Below are 26,883 nucleotides of genomic sequence, written 5' to 3' on the forward strand. Positions count from 1 at the left end.
CTCGGGGCTCCTGGAGTTAATGTCCAGCTGGGGGTCTGCGGAGACCGGATCCGAGGTGAGTGGGGGATAGGGCCTAAGGGGAGGCTGGCGCGGCGGGCTGCGGGGCGCGGCGGGCTGCGGGGCGCGGCGGGCTGCGGGGCGCTGGAGACAGAGGGGGGCGCGGCTGGACCTCAGAACGGGCAGTGGGTCAAGAAAGAGAAGAGACTAAGAGGGAACCGAGACACTGGGAGGACAGAGAAAGAGAAGTTAAACTGGAGACAGGCTGGCCTTGCAGAGGGGCAGTTTGCCTTTCCACGTGGGCAAAGATCTCTGGGGTCCCTCACGCCTCTCTCTAGACCCCGAGGTATTCGACAGGGACAGTTTCCCTCCCCGACTCGGCGGGGCGCTCTTCTGTCAAGTCCTGGGAAGGTGCCGGGCTGGGATCGTCTTTGAACCCACCACTGCCAAAGTTGGGTCCTCTGTGGAGGCGCTGCTGCATAGATATCATTACTGGGGTGTAACTTGTTTTGGTCTGTTCCGAGGGAAAGTGTAGGCCCCAGGAGGGGCTGCTGCTAAAGGTGCTGAGGACCTAAAAACAGAGCGCTCACCTCCTCTGGAGCCGTCTTGCAAATCTACATTCCTCGCCCTTTTCTGAACCCGGTTACTTGCATGAGCCCGCAATTCCAACTAACCATCCCCGTCGAGGTTAAGCGAGGGGCTTCCGGGATAGCCCAGGACCTGGGTCTTCGTCTCCAACAGACTTTCGAGCCTCAAGGTCTCCCCTACGCCATCTAAGTGATGATTTGAATGACCGCTTTTCTCCTGCACTCTGTGCCACCTCCCCAGTTAACATTCTCCACCACTACCTTGCACAACCTCAGGGCTGATTTCGCCGCCTTTTGGTTTCCAGCCCCTCTCGGGGCGGGAAATAACTTTCCGCGGACCTCCCCAGCCTTCTGGCGCCTCCCTGGTTTCGGCGGTGGCAAACCGGTCTGCAGAGCCGACGCGCGCACTCAGGGGGAGCTGCCCAACCCGGTGCTCGCAAGATTTTTGCTCATTGGTGGGGGCAAACACAAGTCTCCTGGGCGCTGCCGCGGATATGTTAGAGCGCACTCGACTCTTGCACAGTATTTTCGATGTTCACTTAAGTACTCCAAGGAAGAGATGCTACTGCTAACCTCGCGCACGCACCTCTACCCGCAAAGCTCCAGTGCGAGCTTCTGGGCTTCCGCCCATCCGCGACCGGGTTTGCACTGAGTTTCGCCATATCTTCGCTTTGGCAGGGTTCAGGGATAGTAGCGCCTTTACAACAAGTGTCAGGTGTCCGAGGAGCCCGCAGCGTCCCCAGCCTATTCTTGCAAGGGGTTCGGGTGCATTCTGGATCTGAAACACGGCCTCGGGCCCTTGACCCATTCCCAGACTGTCTGCAGAAAGCGTGGCTCATTCTTTTCCCTACTGCGGTCTGGGGCCCAACTGAGTAAGTCCACCGTCAGTTCAGGATACAAGGCACAGCTGAAAAGCAATACATCTTTCAGCAACTTCTGTCCGTATTCCGAAAGAAAGCCTCCGAGTTACAGCGCGCCCCCACCCATCCACTCCCGCCTCCCTTTTTCTCCTCCTGAGACCTGGATCTCGAGGGCAAACCTCCCAGCCTGCCAGACACGGGAAAGTGCGGGGGCACTGGCGGCGGGAGCGCTTACCCGCGGTGAGGCTGTCACCGAGACGCGGGGGAGGGAGGGGGAGTTCAAAAACCAGGTTGCCGAGAAACCAGCTTAAGTGAAGCGGGTAGAGAAAAATCCGGGAGAGAGGATGAAGAGCGGTAGGAGAGGATGAACAGCAGGGATGCTGGTGAGGATATCCAAAAGTTCCGGGGGTAATTCGGAGAGGATTGGGGGGTGGTGGAGAGCGTTCGTGCAGCGGTTCTATACTTAAAGTGGCAAGGCAGCCGCCCGGCCGCGTGGGCGCTCCGGGACTCCGGCGGTTTCTGGTGCCCCCTGGTGCTGGGAACTCAGAAGCGCCCGGCGGCGAGTCCCGCAGTCCGGCTCCCTGGGGCGTCTGTCCTTTCCGCCCCAGGCCTGAGGATCACCAGGTGCCGGTGCCCGCGACCTCCCCTTTTGCTCTGCTGGACGCAGAGAGGGACCAGCCTGTGGGGTACCGGAACGGGTGCGGGGGCACCTAGCGGAGGAGATCTTGTTTATTACCGCATGTGGCAGTGCGTTGGGCAGTTGGCGCGCGTAGCAGAGGCTGCCGGTTGCGGCACAAACACGTCGGACAGATGTGCTTTGAGAAAGCGATAGAGACCGACAGGGAAGCCGCTGGGTGTGTTGGGGGTGGGGATGTGGGGACCCCACTGGGATCTGGGAAAAACCTCCCCTTAGACCGCTGTGAACGCTCAGCCTCCAGACTCCCTCCGCCCGGCAAACCCCGGGAACTACAAAGCCGCCCTGACTACAGCCTGCGCGGGCGGTGCTCAGAGGGAAGAAGACGCCCTTCTCGCCCGCGGGAGGTGGGCGAGCTCTTTTCAACCGGCAGAGGGCGGGGGCGGGAGCCTCCTTTGGACGAGGCGGGGAGTTTTCCTCTGTGTCCTCTTTTGCCAGCTTCGTCACACTTCTAATTGAGGATCTCCACGTCCAATTTAAAAAACCCTCCGCCTGCCAAGCAAAAAAAAAGGAAAAACCCTCTTAATGAGGAAGGGAAACCTGGTGCCTCTGTCGCTTCCTGCCGGCGGGCACCGCGATTTGGGACAGCGCATTAACCGCGCGCCTCCCTGCCCCTCCGGGCAGCCAGACAGTTCGCACGCGCCGGCGATCTGGCACCCGGGCGAGGGGGCAGGAGGCCTCGCGTTCCCGCGTCGCCTCTGCTCGAGCGCCTCGCAGGGCTCTTTTTGCACGGCCTGGGTGAGGTGTTGCCTGGGGCCCCCGCGCCTCAACCCAGAGCCTTTTCTTTTCCCCGGCTTTGTAAACCAGCCAGGGGGGCATGGAGCGCCGGGAGCCTCAGGGTTTAGGAGTTCGTGGTCTCTACAGACTCCCCGAGCCCAACAGCTGCGTAGCGAACAAACAGACCCCCAAGGAATGGAAAATGCATTCGTCTCCGCAGCGGTGGGAGGTGGCGGTCGAATTAAACGCTTCCCGGGATGGCCTGCACTGGAACCCCGAGGGCGTTCTGGGTAGAGATGGGGGTGGGGGCGGTTGCTGGAAGGGAGGCGGGAGCTCCTGGCAACTGATGGAGAGGAATGGGGTCGAGGTTTTTACTTTTACCTGGGAACTGCCTTACTCTCTTCCACTGAAAAAGTTCAAGGAGCTTTTCCTAAGAATCTCTTTTACTTGGAGGAACGGGGATAATCAACTGCACGAATCTCGTAATTTCCAAATTAGAACGCTGGCATTGGGGAGGCACCTCAAGGTGCCCGGGTCTCCCCCCGACCCCTTCTCCTTATTGCGTGGAGTTGGGCCCTGAGTTGAGAGTACCCTTTTTCTCACCCGCCCTCAACTGCGTGACCCTCCTTTCTAGGGGTGCGAGCATTGAGAAGCCAAACGGAGCCCCCTAAGAGGAACTGAGCCCCCACCGTGCGCCCTTTCCCGGTCTAGACCTTCTGGTGCCCGCGCTCCTGTGTAGCGTCCCCGACAGGGTACGATCGTCCAGGAGTGACTGTGACCCGGCGTGGGGAGCTCGAAACCCCTCTGCGAGGGGAAAGGATTTAAGGCCAGAATCTTGCAAAAATGTAAAAATAAAGAGGGTATTCGAGTACACCACGAACATTTTCAAGACCCAGGCAATCCCTCCCTAACTGTAACGCTAAAGCATTTATTGAACCCTTACGTTATGCGTGGTTAGGCCTTTTCACATGTTAATATTCATAACCTTAAGAAGTGGAAGTAGTATTTTAAACCGAGTTGAAACTTTGGAAAGTTCAGGAGCTTAACACAGATATTCCTGGACAGCCTCAAAGTCTTTAAGTCCCCACTGGCTTCTTGTTCCGACGACAAAACACTAATTGAAATGGCAGGAATGAAGCTTGGGCAGGGTTCGTGGTGCCACTGAGCCTGCCCCGCTAGCTGAGGACAGGATCAGGACCCCGGGCGGGCTAGTCTCTTGCTTGGGTTCAGCGCTCGTTCTCCGGGGAGGGGTGGGGGTGGTCTGTGGGAGCTACTGGACGGGGCGGGAGCACAGGGTGAGGGTTGCCCGGTCGCCCCCCAGAATGGGGATGGGGTTGCGCGCCAGTATTGCTGTCGTCGTATTGGTACTGGCGGGGGGAAGCAGCCCTGCCCCGAAAGCCTGGGATCCGATGGCGGAAGAAAAAAGCAGTTGTCTGTTGGAAGCCGGAGAGGCGCACCCCGAAGCGGGGACAGGCAGGGCGCTGGGAAGGAAAGAAGGGTGGGGGTGCCCGGGAAGCGCCCGGCCGCAGCGGTCCGGAAGGAGGGCGGTGCCAAGTCTGGAGGGGAGCCCCGGGGACCCGCGCGGGCCCCAGCATCCAGGCCTAACGTGCTCTCCCCGGTTCTGCGCCCCCGCCCGCCCGCCCGCACAGGTGCCGCGGCCGGACGGGACTCTAAGATGAAGTTATGGGATGTCGTGGCTGTCTGCCTGGTGCTGCTCCACACCGCGTCCGCCTTCCCGCTGCCCGCCGGTAAGAGGCCTCCCGAGGCGCCCGCCGAAGACCGCTCCCTCGGCCGCCGCCGCGCGCCCTTCGCGCTGAGCAGTGACTGTAAGAACCGTTCCCTCCCCGCAAGGGTCACCCCACCCGCCACCCGCACGCACCCCCAAGTCAGCCCCGGCCGCAGAGTGGCCTCCCAGGGAAGAGCCGCGCAGGCGCCGAAGCCCCCTCCCGGTGCGCCGCCACCAACTGGTGCCCCAAGGCTGCAACACCTAGTCTGTGTATGGCACACGCTGGCTTTGCCCAACACAGAGGGTAACACACTTTTCTGCTGCTCATTTAGATTCCGATCAACAGCTGTTTTCCCCACCGCTACCACCACCACAGGAAAACACACAGTTGTTCTCTTTTCTCTGCCTCCCCATCACACACACACACACACACACTCACTCACTCACTCACACCCATGTTTTGTTCCAAAGCCCTCTATCTCTGTTTGGGTGTGCCTGGCTGTGCTGAATTCTGAGAACAATTGCTTTTCCATCCTAAACTGCCCTTGCAAGGGAAGAGGCTGAGGTTTCACAAAACCATGCCAGAGTCAGAGAAAACACAGAAAGACCTTGATTTCCAGAACAAGCATCTGGGCAGTGTCAAGTGTGTTCAGGAAAGTTCCGGTTCTAGAAAGAAAATGATAAATAGTGCTGGGCTGGGGCTAGGGGGGAATAACAAAAAACTGTAGTTCACTCCACACATGACAATGTTAACTCTTAAGACTAGATTATTCATATTAGAAAGTAAATCTGTGATTTGCCTCTCGAAATATCTTAGCAGTTTATCAGGGCATGTCAACTATGATTTGATATAATCTACCCTCTGCTCTTGAGAAGTTTATCTATTGCATAAATCAGAATATGCTTCATCACAAGTTAGAGATTACTGGGGAGGAATAGAAAATTTGCATAACCCCAAACTAAAGCAACAGTAAACCATAGCCATAACCATGCTGGCTACTCCCCATTTCTATTACCCTATTCTGCATTTGAAAATTATTGTGATCATAGGCACCACTGGAAAGGGCTCCAAAGTCAGCTGTATGCTGGAGTCCCCCAAACCTGTGGCCTTGGGCTAAAAGTAGCCCAGGAAATGTGATGTGCTTATCTTATGCTTGATTACAATAAAAGCATCTTCTTCCTGAAGTCCCAAGAAAAAGTGCATTTTTCTAAGACAAATGAAGTCTTCAAGAGTGACTTAGGGTTAGAGAACACAGTTTGATTCCCTTGAAACTGAAGTAACTGTTCCAAGAGTGTATGTCAGTTAGTTGTATAAACCTATTTTTAAAGGTTTTGGTTTCAGCCACAAATTTCTATCCTAGTGTATATAATGTTTCTCCAGTAGAAACTTAAAATGCGCTTTAGTGCCATAGTCTTCAGAACAGTACCCATGAAGGCTAAATGGCTTTTCATTCATTCAAACAGCCTAGGTCAGAGGAACAGGAGCCCAGTGAAAGGTAACAGTTTTCTCACCAAGGCGCTCTGGAGGAAAAATGACTGTGCCTGATTATGAAGCTGATTAGTTCATGGAAATTTAATAACATATTAGTATCCTGTCTACCTAGGCTTATTTAATGCTGGCTCCTGCTTCTGGCTCTGCTTTTGGCTAATTTTGTCACCTCAGACAAATTACTTACTGCCAAACTCAACGAACAGTTTACAACTGTACAGTAAAGGAAGGCATTGCCAACATGCCAGTGACTGAGATTTGGCCTACCCCAACCTTCACGCTCCACCCTAACCTTCCTTTGGGAAGAGACTCATAAGACCCCTGCTTACTGGACTCACCTGGTGAGCTCTAGAGACTACTGGTGCTGGGCTTCACCCAGAGAGATTCTGATTTAATTGGCTTAGGGTGTGGCCTGGGCAGCTAGAGATTTAGGTGTTCCACAGGTGAGTCTAACGTGCAGTCAGGTGAATCCCTATGCCTTGATAATACCCTAAGAAAATCTGTGCCTCATGTAAGATCCAGCCAGTCACAAAGCAAGCAAGGTAACATTAATCTTATTGATTGGGGTGGGGGGAGTTGTGGGGGAAGGGAGGTTTTTTCCAAAACTGATACTAAGTCATCAGTAGTATCAGTAGTATCGATGGACAAGATTCTGACTACTGTATTTACATTTGAACCAGCAGAGCACACCCGATTCTGTTTTATCTATGGGAAGACCCAATAGATCCTTGAAAGAGAAATGTTCCCAAAGAGAAAGTGAGCTGCATTCTAAGCCAAATTGACTTCTTTCCAGGTATGTTCAATTCGGTAGCAAGTTGTCAGTGCGGGGAAGGCAGGATAAAGACAATGTGCAGACTTTGAACACTCAACCAGTGTCAACATGCCCCTGTCACAGTGCTGACATTTATATCCTGCACTGTACACCGTGCAGTTAAGGCTTATGTAGAAAACATTAAGTCACTCATCATTTGAAAATAGAAAGTGCCATAAATACTGATCCCTCTTCTTGGAATGCTTGGAACTTAGTAACTGAGCAAAGGCTCTCTCGTGCTACCTGAGTCAGTCATTCTGTACTGTTCAAAGGGGGCTGGACTGCACCCTGTCTACACATTCCCCCTTGAGATCACATGTATTCTGCCGGTTCTGATGTAAATGAAGCAGCCAGAATCTTGTTCCTACCATTATCACGTGTTGAACTAACCAAGTAGAATTCGTAACTGGCCCACTTGTCTGCACAGAGGTTGACAATAAAGTTCATGGGCTGTGGCTGCTTCTTGTAGCAGCTTCAAACTTGTCTAAACTTAAAGACGCGTGGTTTTCCTTTCTGGTCATCCAAGACTTTTCCGTTTCACCATCTTTGTTTTTATTTTATCATTGTGCTTTTTACCTGTGTCTTCACTAACGAGTGATTAGAGCAGGCCTGAGGCATGTAAAAGGTGAAACTAGAAGGTCTTGTGCACAGATGTCATGGCATTTTAGAGCTGAAAGGTAGCCCCTAAAATTCCCAGGCCTAAAGATGTAAAGCAGTTTATCCAAAATGCCAGGGTTCCATGATGGCAGGAGGAAGATTGCTAAAGCCAGAACCTGAGTTTCTCTAAACCACTGAATTGCAGAGCGTTCAGCCTTGCTACCTGGGAGAAAACACTTTATATGGGAGGAAAGTTTTCAACTAATGAATAAAACTGTGTTGCACAGGGTTGCTTGAAGTTTTTAAAGGTTAATCATAGTCATATACCAGATCTCAGCTGTGCATGATAACTCTAAATGTGTTTCACAAAGCATAAAATGCACGTGCTTTTTAAAACTTTGTGATCTAAAAGCACTTATTCATTCAACAAGTAATTAATGTATGCCTGTGTGTGCCAGGCACTGTCCTAGGGCTAGGGAATCCTCAGAACACAGACAAAAGCCCCTGTCCTCACAAAATGTACTGTCTGATAAAGGTACAGGGTGTGGTGCAATTTGGTGGCATTGTAAACTAAAACTAAACCTTGGTCAGAAAAGGTGGCCTTTTTGTGTGACCGGAAATCAACTAGAAGAAACACTGAGCATTGCTAAATTATAATTGCAGGTAATCCACAATGCATTGTAATATAATCCATTCTACCGGTTTGGCAGCAAGTCACAAAATTTCCTAGAGAAACAGTCTTGCAAATCAAGCCATCAAGTTCTCAGACTAACCCACAAAACTCTGTGTAACCTTGATCAATTTGAGATATGATTCACAATATTGTGAAGCTGGAGTCTCTTCCCAGGTTGTCATTTCCCATAATCTGCAGAAGGGGGACACAGAGCGAGAAATCACGGAGTTTCAACAAGCAAGAGCTCAAGTTCACATCAGTTCAGTCAGCCTGGCCACTTAACTGTTACTTAACAGCTCCCAAACCTCAGTTTCTTCATCTGTGAAATAGGAACACTATTCATCCTGCCTCCCGGGGCTGCTGGGAACAGAGTTACATGAGGCAATGCTTTGTAAAGCCCATGCCCCATAAACAACCATCGTACTAGCCACGCTGCTCCTCCCAACACACACCCGGTGAGGGCCTTTTCTCCCGTCCCAGGCTTTCAGTTCAGCCTCTGCCAAGACATTGCTCTAAATGGTGGAATTTCAAGCAGCTCAACAAAGTACAGAGAGTGGAAGAAATGCAGGCCTTGCGGGGAGGCTATTTTGGGCCCCACAGTCAGTCAGTTGGGCCAGCCTTGCGTGGGATTCTGCCCCTGGGTCAGCTCCCCCTGGCTCTTCCCAGGTTTTGCAGCTTCTTCCCTTCCCCATTTGCTGAGCCCACATAGTTCTATGGAATTTTTCCCACCAGATTCCCATGGTCATGTTAGGGAGACCCTCGTCCCCTATGGGGAGAAGGGAGCCAGGACACCATAAGATCCTTACATGTAAGGGAACAAGGAGGCTGTGAGCTGGAGGCTCCCTGTCTTGAGATAGAGCATTTCTGTTTTAAGTGATCCCACCTGGATATTTAATTCAAGCTGTTTCACAAACCCCACCAGAAGACTGTTAGTGAATTTAGTAAACTTTCAGCCTATTGATATCCAGCTAAGTAAACCTTCTAATGCAACAAGGTAGTTAAATGTTAGGCTTTCAAATCTAATGTTGTGTGATACAGAGTTCAGAATAAATAAGCACTGTCCGTCTATTTTTTAAATTATTATTTTAGGGACTGTATGAACAGACAATACTGTAATAAAGTCCCTAAGTTGGAAGGGGGCTCTGCCATTTGGGATGAGGTGCTTGGAATCAAGAAATCCCATGTCAGGCTTTTAGGAAACACTGATTCCTCACTCAAGATCTGAGACCAACATCTCATTCTGGCCTCAGTCTGAAGACCTATTTCAAACTGTTGCTGTTTAGAGAAATCTATTTCAGGCTTAATATGAATTGGCCAGTCTTAGGACCTCAGGCTGATCCAACAGCCAAAGAATTATTCTCAGAAGATTCTCCTTTCACTGATAGAAAAATAAAAGCTCTCTAGCATTTTCCCTTCCAAATGTCCCTTTCTTCTTGGTTTATTTAGCACTTAATGGTCCATAGCCTCTTTATTCAATTAAAATGTATTCTTTAATCACTTGAGCTCAATCAGGAAGCAAGTATTAAATATCTTTCATGCTCTAGGTGCTGTGTGGGCATCTAAAAGGCAAAATTGTGAACTTAAATAGCTTATGATCTAGTTGTAAACTATGGATAGGCAGATGGGTGGGTGGGTGGGCGGACTGTCAGTCCAACAGATAGCTATGTCTACCGAGGCATGTGCATTAGCTGTGGTCATGGTAAGAATTCCTAGGGATGAAGTCACTAGGATTTGGAGATCATAGCAGGAAACAATTCGGTGGAGAGGGAGGATTTGAGCTAGCACTTGAAAGATGTGTATTAAGAAAGGAAGGAAAAGGAAAAAGGGCACATTCCAGACCAAGGAGAAGCACAGGCAAGTTTGTGATCACGATATGGGGAAGGCGCAGGTGGTGGATACAAGGAGGAGGCCAGACCAGTCGCCAAGTACTGAGAACAGGTGGCGGGAAGTGGTGTGAAATTTAGGCTATCTCTGTAGGTGATACCCAGATTATGAGATGCTGTAAAATCCAGGAAAAGAAGGTGCTTGCTCTGTTTCTGATGGCAGCAGGGTGCCACTGGGGTATCTCAAGCAGGCAGGTGGCAGCAAGTGGGATCTCACTGCTAAGCCTTCTTGCTGCAAAAATTATTCAAGCCCCAGGCTTCATGAATCTATAGCATAGGCATATTTTTCATTTTAAAGTGTGCCCTTATTTTTAAAAAGTGTCTAGGCATGGGCATAATTGAATCAACCTGTTAACAAGTGAAAAGCTACAAGTAAAAACTTTAAGTTAGTATCATACAAATGAACTTATTTACAAAACAGAAATAGACTCACAGACTTAGAAAACAAACTTATGGTTACCAAAAGGGAAAGGTGGGAGGGGGTAAACTAGGAGTTTGATACTGGCAGATACACACTGCTGCTAAGTCATTTCAGTCATGTCCGACTCTCTGCGACCCCACAGATGGCAGCCCACCAGGCTTCCCCATCCCTGGGATTCTCCAGGCAAGAACACTGGAGTGGGTTGCCATTTCCTTCTCCAATGCGTGAAAGTGAAGTCGCTCAGTCGTGTCTGACCCTCAGTGACCGCATGGACTGCAGCCTTCCAGGCTCCTCCATCCATGGAACACTACTGTATATAAAATAGATAACCAACAAGGACCTACTGTATAGCACAAAGAACTATATTCAATATCTTGCAATAACTTACAATGAAAACCTGAAGAAGAGTAGATAAAGAATATATATATCAACGATACTTCAATTAAAAATAAATAAAAACAAAAAATAAAGTTAGTATCATTACACCTCTTTGCTTTTCATGTAGTAACCCAATTTTTAACAAATAGGGTTTTTTAATTTATTTTATTGGGTATAGTTGATTTATCATGTTGTGTTAATTTCTGCTATACAACAAAGTGATTCAATTATATATACATATATGTATTCTTTTTTATATTCTTTTCCTTTATGGTTTATCACAGGATAGTGAATATAATTCCCTGAACTATCGAATAGGACTTTGTTTTTTATCCATTCTATGTATAATAGTTTGCATCTGCTAACCCCAAATTCCTAGCCCATCTTTCCCCAACACCCCTCCCCCTTGGTAACTACAAGTCTGTTCTCTACATCTGTGAGTCTGTTTCTGTTTCATAGATAAGTTCATTTATGTCATATTTTAGATTCTACATATAAGTGATATCATAGTTGTTAGTCTTTCTCTTTCTGACTTACTTCACTTAGTATGATTGCCTCTAGGTCTAGCCATGTTGCTGCAGATGCCATTATTCCATTCTTCTTAATGGCTGAGTAGTATTCCTGTGTGTGTGCGTGTGTGTGCGTGCACACCATGTCTTCTTTATCCATTCATCTGTTGGTGGACATTTAGGCTGTTTCCATGTCTTGGCTATTGTGAATAGTGCTGCTATGAAAATAGGGAAGCACGTATCTTCCTGAATTACAGTTTTGTCGCTGGATCATACAGCAACTCAATTTTTAGTTTTTTGAGGAAACTCCGTATTGTTTTCCATAATGGCTGTACCAATTTACATTCCTTTACCAACTGTGTAGGAGGGTTTTCTTTTCTCCACACCCTCTCCAGCATTTGTTATTTTTTTAAATAGATTTCATGTATTGTCCTAAAATCGAGTAAGTTTGAGCTGTACTGGGTAAGAGATGTTATGTATCCCTATTGTACAGATGAAGCAATGAGACCTAGAGATTTTCTCAGGGTCACAAATTTAGTAAGTGATGAAGCCAGAATTCAAACTTCAAACTTTTACTCCCCAAACCAGTAATTTTGGCTTAATACAGACTGCACTCTCATATTAGTAGATTAAGAAAACACAAATCTTGATTGGCTAAAAATACATTCACTCTCTGAAACATGTATTTCTAGGAAAATCAATTAGCTGAAGCAAGGAATATTTTATTTCCTCCAGGCCGTTTCTTTGATCCCTGTTTGGGCCAGAGTGGACCTAGGGTTATTTTATTCATGGTACTTCAGAATCCAAATCAGGACATTTTAGAAAGAGAAACGTGTATTTCTTCACACACTCCTAAACTATCAATGGTTTTTGCAATGAGGGGAGGCTCCCTAACTCTTTGGGACAGAGTGAGGTCTCCTCGAATACTTGAGGCCTTCAGGGGGGTACTTGTTCTCAGATGGCTTCTGTTCTGCCCAGGGCAGAGAGTGTCCACATGGGAAGCCAAGGACAACAGCACACAGCCAGAACAGCCGCCTCTGTGGGAATGGGAGTGGATTTGTATAAGCAGATCTTAGGTCTCTACTGAGAATCAACTGGTTAATTCAGTAGAGATAAAACCCACTTTTTAATGATTTTATAGGATAACTGAGTTGGAAGGCCTAGTTTTGAAAGTCTTAAAACTTTTCTTCTTGCAAACCTAAAAAGTTATGTTGAAAAACTAGCACACACTCCTAAGGTAACATCTATAATTTTCCAACAAGTTTAAATAGTTGTAGCAGAAGTAATTTCCAGACCATTTGGCAGCTAGACATGTGCTTCAATATTTTTGGCAAAACTTTGGAGCTGTAAATTTAGCTTATTCGATTTGTGGGAAATTATCCAAATGTATCAGCTCAAATACATTGATTTTTTTCATCAGAAAAGGTCCAACTTCATTTTCATTTCAAATACACATGTTAGTCTGCATCTATGGCAACCACTACCCTTTTGGATCCTAATTGTAAGATGAATAGATGGGTGGGTGCATGGACCGACAAGCAGGTCATGCCTTGCCATGACTGCCTGACCAGAATGAAATATGGAACCACCCAGTTTGATGTTTCCTGATTTATTCATATGGGACTTTTCCTTAGCAAAATATTCATAGTACAATGAACACCCACGGGTCTTTTTCACCAAGATGGACTTCTTGTTAGCATTTTGCTTCATTTTTTTTTTCATTTGAGAATTACTTTCAAACCTAACAATAAATAGTTTAGTGTGAACCTTCTAGGAGCAAGGACATTACCTTATATAACCACAATTCAGTTATCAGTCTCAGGAAACTTAACATTTGTACAATACTGTTATCCAATAGATAGTCCAAAATCACATCTCCTCAATTGGCAAGAATGTCCTTCATAGTTTTTCTCCTTAATCAGGGGTCACAAATTGCATTTGATTGTTGTGTCTGTTTATTCTCCTTTAATCTGGAATTAGCTTCCAACCCTTTTTTCCCCCTACAACATTTTGAGAAGTCCAGGCTGTCTTGCCTGCAGTTCTGCAGACTACCCCTCGGGTTGCATTTGTGGGATTGTTGGCACTTGATTAGATTCAGGTTCACATCTTTGGAACACTGTGTTCTTGATGACGTGTCTTCACATCGTGAGTCACCAGCACCAGTTTAGCCCAAGGAGCCTTGCATACCCGGACTGTCCTTACAGGTATCTATCCACGAGACAGTGCCTTGTGGTAAAATGAGTGAGATGGGCAAGAAGTGCATCTGTCTGAGGAAGTCCAAGGGTGATCATAAAACTGGCTGCAGGAGTATTTGTCTGTGGACCGGGCTTAGAATACAGTACATGTGGAAGTTATGGATCTGGACATGGATTCTTCTAAAATTCCCCGTAGACTCTAGAAAGTCCTCATGTACTGCCCCCTGAGGGATACATGCCAGTCTGAAGACACTGACCAGTGCCCTGGTGAACACAAAATATTGTTCATGGAGTCAGTTGAGGTTTGCGTGGTTAATTTGAGGGCATTCCTAGGAAGAGGGAAGAGGCAGCCCAGACTCCCAAGATGGGTCTGCTCCTTCTGCCCACAGACCACCATGCCAGGGCCCCCAGGCCTTCTGCTCTGTGGGACGCAGTGGATGAGCAAGGGGCCAGTGTCTGCGTCCCCTTCAGGGTACTCTGTCCATGAGCCAGCCGAGCTGATCTTCATGCTGCTTCCTCCAGTGTAATGTTGATGAAGGATCATCATCAGATGTGAAAACTATAGGATTTACTTTGTGGGCCATTTGTTAAATGCCTCCAGGCCCTAAGCTAAAAACGTTTCTCCCACTCCAAGTAATGCTCCCCATTTTAGGGGGAGGTCGGGGCTACACAAAGTTATAGGCACCTCAGCCAGACTGGACTTGGGAAAGCCTAACCCAACACTTACCTTGGGACCACGTGACCACTTCCTGCCAGTGCAGCACACTGCTGCATACCTCTCCTGGGTGTGTCAGAGGTCAGGGAGGAGAAAAGTCAGGAGTGGAGGTTTTGAATGCAGCTGGTTTTGAATGATTGTTGTTCAGTTGCTAAATCATGTCCGACTCTTTGCAGCCCCATGTACTGCAGCATACTAGACTTCCCTGTCCTTCACTATCTCCTGGAGTTTGCTCAAACTCATGTCCATTGTGTCAATGGTGCCATCTAACCATCTCATCCTCTGTCATCCCCTTCTCCTCCTGCCTTCAATCTTTCCCAGCATCAGGGTCTTTTCCAGTGAGTCGGCTCATCTCATCAGGTGGCCCAAGTCTTGGAGCTTCAGCTTCAGCGTCAGTCCTTCCAATGAATATTAAGAACTGATTTCCTATAGGATTGACTGGTTTGAATGATACTTATAGCTAATTACCTGAAGAGTCCTTGAGAGTCCAGTAAAGTCATTCACTGAGGGGTAGAGAGTCCCTCCTCACTCTGATGGCAGGAATCCATCAGGCAGGCTAGAATGATAGAGAACACTTCCCTTTCATCCTCTTTATTCTCCTTTCAGCTTTTCAGTCCTTCCTCTTCTTGCCCAGGTCTCTCCAGCCCTTCGAGTTCCTTCTACCTAATGCCCAGTTAATAGCTTCCCAGGTGGCTCAGTGGTAAAGAATCCTCCTGCCAATGCAGGAGACCCAGGTTCAATCCTTGAGTCAGGAAGATCCGCTGGAGAAGGAGATGGCACCCCACTCCAGTATTCTTGCCTGAAAAATCCCATAGATAGAGGAGCCTGGTGGGCTACAGTGCATTGGGTCACAAAGAGCTGGACATGACTGAGCGACGAAACGACAGCAGTGCTCCGCTGGCCCTGTGGGGAAGGGCCCAGGAAAGTTGATGCAGGCCCCAGTGTAATTGCCAGGCCTCTCGGACTGCAGACAGGGCCTTCTGGGAAGGAGGGAGTGAGCTTCCTTTGCTTTGCAGGTTCCTCTGGGGTTTCCCCTGAGAAACCACCCACCTTTGATAACACCACAAGGGATTATTTTCTCTTTGTGTGTGCTTAGTTTCATTGGGTAACTTTCTCACCCTCCCCATAAAGTGTTTTGTAAGGACAGTAACAGGGCCCCTGGTGTACACTCTTGAGCGTGAGGTGATTATAGCTGGCTGTGGAGTGCTTTCAGCTCACACCAGGTATTCATGGATTAGCTGACAAATGGACACCCTACTGGGTGTTTTCCTGACTTAAAATCAGAAGAATGAACATTTTCCCCCTCAGGGGAGCCATTTCTGTATTACCATAAAATTACTAACATCACTATAATAACAGCATGGACCACATAGGTGGAAATCAGAGCAATTGGAATCTGAATAACAAAATGAATATAGTCCATCTTTCCTGAGTGAAAGTTTTTGAGCTATTTGTATTCATGGGGTAATTTCAATTATAGTGATGATAAGTTTTCTTAGTTAAATTGTAGGGTAAATAGTCAAGAAATGGTATTTCTAAGAAGTATGTGTGATGTTGGTCAAAGTAGGTGGAGATGGTAAATAAAATGGCATTTTGGTTGGGCAAAGTGGCCTTTAACAGTATACCCAGAACTCCTTTTTCTGAATTTTGAACTGGTTGGTCTTTTCTTCTGCCTTGAGAGGATCCAGAAATACTTTTTTAAATGACAAAACACTGGTGTTTTTATAACACAAATACTTTTCAAATAAACCCATGTCATGTTTTATTGCCAGCCAAGCACTGGTCACGAAGAGAATACACCAGTAGCTCCAGCAGTGGTCACAATGACTTAGTAAATGGCTTCAGCTGGTGACTGTTCATAGAATAGACGCCATGGACCCTTCTTGAAGTGACCGATGGCCTATGTAATGCTAGGTGAATACCCTGTCCGAAATAGGGAGCCCAGGGCAGTCATTACATAGTGCAAGATAACCTTGGGAATCTAGTGCTTAGGGACCCAGGGGCGCTTTTTTAAAATGCTTTCAATTGAGTGGCAAAATCAAAACTTTTAAATAGCAGATGACAGAACTTTGAATTTTTCGGAGAACTGGAACATTCTCCCGGACCAACATTGCACATTTCAGAGGTCACGGAAGGTCAGATTAAGAACAAGGTGAACAGTTTCCAGGACAAGCTGTGGGACTGTCACAATCCATTTGGCAGCGGTTGCCATGGATGATTCTAGCCTCCGAGTTCTAAGACCTAAGCATGTTTTCTTAAATTGTAGAATAAACAGTCCAGACATGGTATAGCTCATAAGTATGTGTCACGTTGGTCAAAGCATGACCTACATATGACAGGAGCAGCAAAATCATAAAGGAATAAAACGGAGATTTTGAGAACATGTTTTATTTTGAAAAATCGATTTTGTTGGCCATTTGGGTGAGAAGGGCTGGAGGAGCATAGCCTGTTGGTGTCTTTGTGCTCTCAGAGATGATGGGCTCCCTCTCTGCCTTTCCAGGTGGAGACTGAAATGTAAGGCTGCCTCCTGCAAGAACCTGGATGTTTTGAGACTTAGATACATGGCCCCCTGTACACATCCCTTCACCTCTCCTAAAGACGACATAGGAAGGTGATTTGATGAGTCGAGAGGCACTTGGTTTTTTCAAAAGTAACCAAGATGTTGAGATAAGAGGCAAACAAAAAACTTTTAGGGCTGCTAGAACCTCTTGTGGGGTCTCCTGGGGCCACGATGGTGGCGGCTGAGCAGAATGGCGCTGGGACATCAGCAGAGGTGGTCCTCTCCCTGATGGGGGTGACTAGAGATGAGTGTCGGGCAGGGGCTTCCCACCAAGACTCGCGACTGTCCACATCTTAGGGTGTCAGCACTGGGGAGCCCCCCTCCCACCCCAGAGGGATAGGCGACCTCAGAAGGATTGCCTAGTCCAAGGTTGCAAGGCTGTGCAGGGACTGACCCCAGATGGAATCCCGGGCTCTGTCCTCTCCAGCTCTGCAGTGAGACTTTGTCACTTGGCGCCAGTGTGAGTTTGAGGAGCTTCCGGAGACAGGGCCTCTCTGTCTGAATCTGCCGCCGCCCTTGGCTGCCGGTTTTCCGGTTTTTACTGGGAAACTGCCAGTTCTGCCTTGGAGTGACATGCAAGACCCAGGAGCTGGGAGAGGTGCCCCTGACCCGCATGCTTTTCCCTTTTTAGAGACAATATGCTGAATTCTGTGGCCATGGCAACCTAACTTCAGAATTTACTTAATGCACCTCCATGCCTGCCGAACTTTCCAATAGGAAGTGTGTTTCTCCCTTCCTGTTCTGAATGTGGTAAATGCATGCAGGTGGAGTCAGCATACCTTGCCCTCCTTCCAGAGTAAGTTGCCACAGGCTGAGAGCAGGCAAGCTGCACCACCGTGGAATTTTTACTTAAAAACAGATAGGCAGCTAGGAGCACTGGAACCAGTCTGAGATTTGAAACCAAACCGACTGAGTCCACTTTTATGAGCCATGTGACCTTGGGCAGATAGATATTTATCTTCTCTGAGCCTCAGTTTCCTACTCTATAAAGTACAGATACTATGCGACCCCTGTTTTAACCTTGCAGGGATGTCACTGGGGTTCAAGTTCAGGTTGGGACCTTTCTCTTGTGACTATTAAGTACACCAAGGAAGCTATCGCTTATAATACAGGATGATGCCATTTGTAATATGAGGAATTTTAAAGGTGAGGCTCTACCATGTAGTTCTTATTTCAATATTAGTGAAAGAAAATCATGTTTGTACATTATTGAAAAGTAAAAATAACATTCTAAAGAATGACACTAGTTGGGAATTCTCTTGAGAGGTTATATAAATCTTAGGCTGATCTTTTCTTTTCATACAGACGTGCACGTGTATATGTGTTGGTTTTTCCCGGATGACTCAGGGGTAAAAAAATCCACCTGCCATTTCAGGAGATACAGGAGATGTGGGTTCAATCCCTGGGTTGGGAAGATCCCCTGGAGGAGGAAATGGCAACCCACTCCAGTATTCTTGCCTGGAGAATCCCATGGACAGAGAAGCTGGCAGGCTACAGTCCACGGGGTTGCAAAGGGTCAGACACAACCAAGCACAGCATGCAGACTCACATAGAAGTGTATGTATATATGCACATACAGGCGTGTATACATGTGCATGTGTATACACACATACACAGAGAGAGAACTTCTCTTTTCATATACTTGGTCTACAGAGCAGTTTGTACTTTACCTGGGCTTCAGGTGGGCAATGAATATCAGAGTAAATGTCCTCCACTGCCAAGGGGGTTTCCACTCGCCTCCTTTTGTAGACCGTCTTTCAGGGGAGGCTCCACATGTGAGGGTCGGCTGCCCAGCCCTGCAGTGCCCCCAGATGCAGCATCTTAGGCCTCGTATCCCGGGTCGAGCCCACCCCAGAACTGGGCACTGCCTGGAGCGAGGGCACCCAGATGCTGGTTGAAGATGCACGTCTCACCTGTGTGGCCCTGGCTTAGGCCGTAGGTCACGTCTGTGGAGCTCAGCGTATTAACTCTTGCCCATCCAGTACCCAGCAGCTGGGTGATTTCCAGTGAAGCATAGAGGCAGGAGCCCCAGAACAAGGAACATCTGGGTCTTCTCTCCAGCACCCCTGCAGCCTTGAGGTTGGCTCTGGCCTGGAAGATGGCTCCAGTACAAGAGGCCCTATGTGGGTACCAAAGTCCAGGCCCCTCTTCTCTGGGCCTCACAGAGACCCCTCCCACTCTAGGTAAGGGGTCACATCCTCTCTACTCTGTGCACAACCTTGAGCTTGTGGGCTTCCTCTGGGGCCCATGGGTGGAAGACAGGCTGAAAAGTGGCTTAGAAACCCGGCCGGGGAGAGGAGGGCGACCATCCAATAGGAATATAAAATGACCTTTGATTAAAGTATCATTAACCTGTACTCTTTTTTAAGATAAATCTAACATTTAAAAGAAAACTTTGTCCACTAAATGCCAGCCTAGCCAAGATAATGTTTTGAATTATGTGCTTTTTAGTTGGGCTATTACAAGGAGTATTCCCAGGTCTCACCATTGTTCCTATAAAAACTCAATTAACTTTACAAGATAGTCAGTATCCCAGGCCTTTGTTCCTGGGGTAGCATTATTGTTTTTTTCCCATAATTGAGGAAGGCTAAGTCTGAGTAGAATAGTTTGGTTTGTTCCCGGAGTCTGGCCCAGTACAAGGTTTCACTTGTTTAAATAACATTGTTTATATGAAGGACACATCAAAGTTTAAATATTTTAAATAGAATAATGCCAAAATATTTAGTTGCACACTAAAAGGATGACTTAAATGCATTTGAGCATTCTGATTTTTCAAAAACTTTAGCTTTTAGAAGTCCATGTTTTCCAAGATCGAGCCTCCAAGTGGGTCTGGGAAATGAGCAAGTGTTTGACCTGTTTTTTCAAAACAATGCTTCTCTTTTGTGGTTTGCAAGTATTTTACTGTCAAAGTTCTTACTAACAAGGGCCATTTGTGTAGCTGACATGCTGCCAAGCCCTTTATAGGATGAAGAAAGTGATATGACATCAAGTCTTCATTTGGGGAACTAATCCAAACACAAGCCCCTTTCTTTCCACTTTGCTCAGTGAATTCCAGGAACATGGAGGCAGCCATGGTTTCTTGGTTCCTGCTGGGGAGTTTACTTGCCTGGGCTGGGTACTGGGCCTCTGCAGGATGCTAAAGATTGGCTCAGTGAGGTACATGGCTCCCAACGCACCCCACAAATACCTGGTGTTGATAAATGGAGGTCTCTCTAGTAATGAACTCAGTCAGCAGCAAAAGGCCTGGGATTAGGAATTTTCCATTGGAAGAGACAGGCCTCTTTGCTCTGTGGTTTGGAAAACATCATGTTGCCCTTTTCTAGTTTCCAAAATTCGTATCCATGTACAACTTTCAGCATAAATATTTATTTTTTACTCTATTCTTCAAGAAGGAAAAGAGGATGGGGAGGGCGGAATCCCTTCAGTTTAATTAAAATTGCCTATGTCCTGAACTTGAGGCTTAAATAAATATTTCCACCTTAACAACAAGTTATGAGGGAGATGTCCCAGGAAAGGAGAAGTTCTCATAGCGGCTCTCTTCAGTTTAACGCAGGGAACACGGATTGACTGCTTCCCCAGTGTCAGAAAGACTTTTAATTCAAGCTTAATGATCCATTCACTACCTCACCCTAAAGCATAAATGATCAGTGAGTGCATCCACACGGCTACACACATCACCCCAGAAGGCCAAGTAGAAACTAAAGAAAAAGGAACTAAACATTCTCACAGTAAAAGATAAGTATGTCCCAGTCATTACTGAGGATTGCTTATACTAAAAACTCATTTGCTAATTATCTGAAATTCAAACTTAACTTGGTATTCTATATTTTATCTGGCAAGCAAAGCCAGTGGACAAAGGCATACAGTCGAAATGTCATAAAAAGGAGGGACAGTATTTTTCCGGAACTTTGAAATTGTTGGGCAATTAATAAAAAACATTATCAATGCTGATTCAAATCATCATTATAACTCTAGTAAAAAGAATGTAATTTATCATGATATATAAATTAATGAGTCTAAACTAGTATAAGCTGAACTTTTGAACTTGAATGTTTTCCCGTTTATGTTAAACTTTCAGTAATATTTCATCCTCATTTCTGATTAATCTTTAGTTGATTCTTAATCAGTTTTAACTTCCATGTTCCCAGATTCTTAACTTAATGATCTATTCAAGAGTTCTTAAAGAGAACCAGGGACTTCATCATGTGAATCCTTTTGTAAAACAGAGTCTTTTAGAAATTTGAAGCCTTTTTTTTTTTTTTTTTTTTTGTATTTTGACTAATCACTAATTTATCGGGGCTTCTTCTCTTATGGCTCAGATGGTAAAGAGTCTGCCTACAATGCAAGAGACCTGAGTTCGATCCCTGGGTCGGGAAGATTCCATGGAGGAGGAAATGGTAATCCACTCCAGTATTCTTGCCTGGAAGAGCCTGGCAGAGAATCCAATGGACAGAGGAGCCTGGCAGGCTACAGTCCATGCAGTCGCAAAGAGTTGGACATGACTGAGCAACTAACATTAACTCATTTCTGATTAATCTTTAATTGATTCTTAATCAGTTTAGTTGATTTCTTAATCAGTTTTAACTTCCATGTTCCCAGGTTCTTAACTTAATGATCTATTCAAAAGTTCTTAAAAAGAACTAGGGACCCCATCATGTGAAGCCTTTTGTAAAACAAAGAGTTTTTCCGAAATTTGAAGGCTTTCTTTTGTATTTTGACTAATCACTAATTTATCAGTTAGAAATTCAGACTTCTGTTCAGGTTTTTGAAACCAAGCATACCTAATTTCCTCTTTTATAGCTTATTGTTGAAAAAAAGTCACAAATAGCAGAAGCAACTCATTTGTCAAAATAAGTAGTTCATGTCTTTAACATCGAGTGATTTTTTTTAATTTTTTAGGGAATTCCCTGGTGATCCAGTGATTAGGACCTGGTGCTTTCACTGACATGGCCTTGGTTCAGTCCCTGGTCTGGGAACTAAGATCCAGTAAGCCCCACAACACAGCCCAGAAATAATTATTTATTTATTTATTTATTTATTTTTAGGAAAAGAGAAGGAAAGGAAGGGAGAAAGGGAGGGCAGAAGGAAGGAACAAAGAAAGTTGGAAAGGAAGGAAGGAAAGAAGATTCCTAAGGGACTCCTGTAGGAAATGGTTCAGAGGAAATTTCGAATTCAAATACCCTCCCACTCTCCCAGTATTCCTTGAGAAAACATTGCTCCCAGGAAGCCAGAGCCTTTCAGAATTCTCGGAATGAGGTGGGCTTTGAGAGGTGACACTGTAAAGGTGCGGGGGAAGCTGGCAAGGGGGGCAGCTCTGAGACAGTTATTTGCTCTCAGGGAGGAGAAGGCAATGGCACCCCACTCCAGTACTCTTGCCTGGAAAATCCCATGGATGGAGGAGCCTGGTAGGCTACAGTCCATGGGGGTTGCTAAGAGTCGGACACGACTGAGCGACTTCACTTTCACTTTTCACTTTCATGCATTGGAGAAGGAAATGGCAACTCACTCCAGTGTTCTTGCCTAGAGAATCCCAGGGATGGGGGAGCCTGGTGGGCTGCCGTCTATGGGGTCACACAGAGTCGGACACGACTGAAGCGACTTAGCAGCAGCAGCAGCAGCAGCAGGAGATGACTGTACTTCTGGGCACTGGGGCTGCCCATGAGATGGAGACCGTGTATTTCGGAGCCTTTCAATTCATCATGGTGTGGCTGAACTGAAGCCCAAGTGTCCCCTTGAGAAATGAAGGACTCTCTACCCTCGTAAAGTGACCTAAGTTGTTAAATTAAAAAAAAAAAAAAATCATTGCCGGCCTCCAGGGACCAGATCCTATTGTAAGCTCCCAGGATCCATTGGTGAACAAGCCAAGCAGAGGTCCTTGCCTCCTGGAGGTGACATTCACTCAGAGAAGACAGACAGCAAATAATCACCATGGGAAAAGTTCGACAGTGTGCTGGAGGGGGTCAAGTATTATGCTCTGGGGGGAAGAGGGCAAGAGGATCTGGATTCGGGGTTGGGAGGAACTGAATTTGAAACAGGGAGGTCAAGGTGGGGCTGGGTAGCAGTGACTTCTGAGCAGACTTGAAGGGGATGTGAGTGTGAATCACTGCGTTCTCTGCAGGAACAACATTTCTGTAGAGAGGGAACAGCCAGCAAAAGGCCGAGCGCCTGTTTGTGTCTGATGTGTGCGGTTCTCAGCCATGACAATTTTGCACCCAGGGGACGTCTGGTCATATCTGGAGACACTTCCATTTGTCACCGTTGGGATGGGGGTGGAGGCTAGTACAGGCGTCTCCTGGGTAGGGGCCAGGGATGTAATTAAACATCCTTAAACGCTCCCACAACAAAGGATGTGCCAGTCCCAGTGTCAGTAGCCCTGAGGTTGAGAAAACCTGTGTTTGAGGAACAGGGAGGTGGCGAGAGGAGCTGGAGGGGAGGCAGTAAGGAGGGAAGTCGAACACGAGGTCAGCGGTGACAAAGGCTGGGACTGGGGTGGAGGGCAGGGGGCGTCAGGGAGGGCCTTGGGCCAGTGTGGACTTTGGAGGGCATGGAGCAGAGGAGGGACATGAGCTGCATTCACAGTTTCAAGAGCATCACTCTGGCTACCAGGTGCAAGGCAAACTGAAGGAGCGTAAGGGAATGCAGGGGCTTGGGTCTGGTGTGATTATCCAGGCAAGAGGCGACTGGCCAAATACCACTGGAAGCAGCTTCGAGACCTCTGCACAGAACCACCCAGTGCCAGATTTTAGATTTAGATTTAGAATTATGAAATTCCATACCATCCCCACTCTTTTCATTACTATATGTCCTATATTTTGCCCTAATATAGATAATATTATATATTAGCTATCTATCTGTATAGACAGGTAAGAAAGAGAGATCAATATGGTTAAGTTGCCTTAGTTGAAGTATGTCTTACACACTAGGATACCTGATACCTGTTTTAGCAATTCGTTCATAACAAAACAATTTGACATGGGTTAGGTACAATGTAATCCTCTGCTTTACCATGGTCTTGGCAAAAAAAAAAAAAAGTTCACTCTTGCTAACAACTCTTTTGGGGTATATTTTTCTAAGCAATATATAACCCTAAACATTCTAATTACCTGAAAATGGGATCATATCCGACTCTTTGTGACACCATGGACTCTTTGTGAACCCACCAGGTTCCTCTGTCCATGGAATGTCCCAGGCAAGAATACTGGAGTAGGTTGCATTTCCTTCTTCAGGGATCTTCCCACCCCAGGGGTCAAACCCACATCTCCCACGTTGCAGGCAGATTCTTTACCATCTGAGCCACCAAGGAAGCCCTGAAAAGGGATGAGGGGAGCATAAAAGGTCTAGTACCAAATACATGGACGTTTGAATTACTTTCCTCTTTTAGAAATGTATTCAGTTGTTCAAATAGTTTCTCTTCTCTTACCTAATCAGCTGAAGCAGATGCTTGAAATACAGCAAAAATGCCAAAAACCCTTGAATTCATGCATTTGCCCAAAGGTCTCCAACACCCTGGAAGCATCACCTCAGTCACTGCTCCATGTGATCTTCCTAAGGTGCGTGTCTGTTGTCCTGTTTGCAGCCAAAGCCAGTGCAGGACCCCACCTCCCTGTCCACAGGCAGCATTGCATTCCATGTATTGCTGTGATACATGTAAACATCATCTTATGATCTGACCTTGTATTTTTAAAGTCCTGCTAATCCAAGGAAGTGGTAAATTAGTCTCTTTATTAGCGAGCAGTGGGCTGTTTTTCAGTCTCTTAATGTCTTTTAAGGAAGTTTTAAAATATAGTTGAATTCAGGACTTTTTCATGTGATCTATCCAAATGTGTCTCCTTCCGAAACTCAGCAGGGCAGAGGTGTTAAGTCAGGGTGGAGTTCAGGGAGGAACACTTGACATTACAGGTGAAAGCAGCATTGTCTTCCAAGATTAATCTTTCTTTCACCTTCTAAGACAGGGTTTCTCAAGGTATGGTCCAGGGACCACCTGCCTCAGAACTCCCCCAGGGCTCCTTAAACTGGTGCAGGTTCCCTGGCCCCTCCCCACACTTCCCCCTAAGGGTCGGCCAGGTCTCTGCATTTTCCCCCAAGTATCCCAGCACAGCCCTACCCACACATTTGAGAACCCCACTGCAGGCTACCGTTATCAGAACAAGACATGACCCTCCATCAGCATCTCAACATAGACTTGTTAAAAATGGCAGACGTCATCCGAGTGGAAATTCCATTTCTAAGGATTTGTTCTTCGCAAGGAAGTGTGTCATTCCCCGCCCGTGTTAGTCTTGAATTTCCTTCCTGGGAATCTTGGAGGGAGCCTTTTGGCCTTTGTCCTTGGGGGTGTACAGTGGTCCCTGAAGGGGTCGTTTCGCCATGGGCGGGGGTTGGGGGTGGGGCATACTGGGTCGCCTTTCAGAGAGACCGATCTTAGAGACTCCTTGAAATGGTCGTTGCTCTTGCCTCATGTGTCCGTCTCTGTTTTCTTGTTGCACAGCAAATATGCCAGAGGACTACCCTGATCAGTTTGATGATGTCATGGATTTTATTGAAGCTACCATTCGAAGACTGAAAAGGTCACCAGATAAACAAACGGCCGTGCTTCCTCGGAGAGAGCGGCACCGGCAGGGGGCGGCCGCCAGCCCGGAGGGTGCCAGAGGGAAAGGCCGGCGTGGCCAGAGGGGCCGAAATCGCGGCTGCGTCCTCACCGCCGTGCATCTAAATGTCACCGACTTGGGTTTGGGCTACGAAACCAAGGAGGAACTCATTTTTAGGTACTGCAGCGGCTCCTGCGATGCAGCTGAAACAATGTACGACAAAATATTAAAAAACTTATCCAAAAGTAGAAGGCTGGTGAGTGACAAAGTCGGGCAGGCGTGTTGCAGACCCATCGCCTTTGATGACGACCTGTCCTTTTTAGATGATAACCTGGTTTACCATATTCTAAGAAAGCATTCCGCTAAAAGGTGTGGATGTATCTGACTCCGGCTCCAGAGACCGCTGTGTATTGCATTCCTGCTACAGTGCAAAGAAAGGGACCAAGGTTCCCAGAAAATGTTTGCCCAGAGTGGAAGATGAGGACCAAGGAGGCGGAGGAGGAGGAAGTGGAGGCAGAGGAGGAGGAAGGCAGCCATTGTGGGAGCCTGGTGGAGGGAGATCCAGCTACAGAAGGCTGGACAGGAGAGAAAAGACAGCCGTCCGCCTTCTCCCGGATGGCAGCTGACGTCACCGGAAGCTCAGGGCTGGTGTCCCTGGTTGGGTGTTGCCATCGTTTCATCTGATACAGTCCACCGCCATGGGTCACGGGCGCAGTCGCGGATGCACTTGAAACCAAACCAGTGTATCTCCTGTGGTTTGCTTTCACATGTCTAGAGACACCAGGGAAACGGTCCTCCTGGTGTCATTCCTTGTCATTACGTTTTACTGCTGAAAGCAAGAAAGGTTTATTTTTCTGTCACTCAGTGGAAACATACCCTGGAAAGGAGGGGGAGAAAAAAAATCAAAGATCCAGGAGAGATAGTAACCTTTGCTTTGGAAGGTTCAGGCCTGAGGTTTACTCCAACCAGCATTTTGGGGAACGGTGGGTGATTGATTTCGAACATGGTGTGTGGGGTGGAAAGAAGTTGGCTAGGAACCAAAAAGGCTGTCCTCATGACTAAAACCAAACCTGAAGGTATTTCCTTTCTGGCCTTGGAAACAGGAAACCAGTGTGGTTTTTCGGCAGCATTCTTGCAGGAGAGCGTGCGGGAAGGCCCCCAGCTGCACCGGGGCGGGGAGGCCGCTGGGCTGTCGGTTTACAGAGAGACAGATGTTACATACACCCCAGCTCCGTTATGCGTGGTCACCAGTGACCAGAGAAGCTACTCGATGCAATGCATCTGTTTCAGATACAGAAATATAGAGAAGATATTTATTGAGATTTAAGTTATTGTTATTTATTACCGTTCACTAATGAGTTTCTCTTTTTTGCCCTTATTTATTAAAGTTTCTTTTCAAAGGTGCCAAAGTATATGTGCTCGCAAAATGCAAAGGAAGGTGGCAAAGGAAATTTTAATTGGGATCAAGGGTCCATGCTTTTCAAAG

At 47.1% G+C, this 26,883-nt stretch overlaps 1 protein-coding gene across 2 annotated transcripts; it reads left to right on the top strand.

Moving 5' to 3' along the window:
* GDNF (glial cell derived neurotrophic factor) lies at positions 1 to 25,782 on the top strand. 2 transcript variants are annotated; one of them, XM_068990718.1, is made up of 3 exons: positions 1 to 55; positions 4,505 to 4,681; positions 25,298 to 25,782. In XM_068990718.1, exons 2-3 carry the CDS (start codon positions 4,531 to 4,533, stop codon positions 25,780 to 25,782), a joined length of 636 nt encoding a protein of 211 aa, XP_068846819.1. In that variant the 5' UTR covers positions 1 to 55; positions 4,505 to 4,530. The 2 variants fall into 2 exon arrangements, with proteins under 2 accessions (XP_068846819.1, XP_068846820.1); XM_068990719.1 differs by lacking the exon at positions 1 to 55 and having other exon boundaries at positions 4,513 to 4,603.
* Positions 25,783 to 26,883: the final 1,101 nt, after the last annotated feature.

This window comes from Capricornis sumatraensis, chromosome 18, assembly GCF_032405125.1.
Source record: "Capricornis sumatraensis isolate serow.1 chromosome 18, serow.2, whole genome shotgun sequence".
Lineage (NCBI taxonomy): Eukaryota > Metazoa > Chordata > Mammalia > Artiodactyla > Bovidae > Capricornis > Capricornis sumatraensis.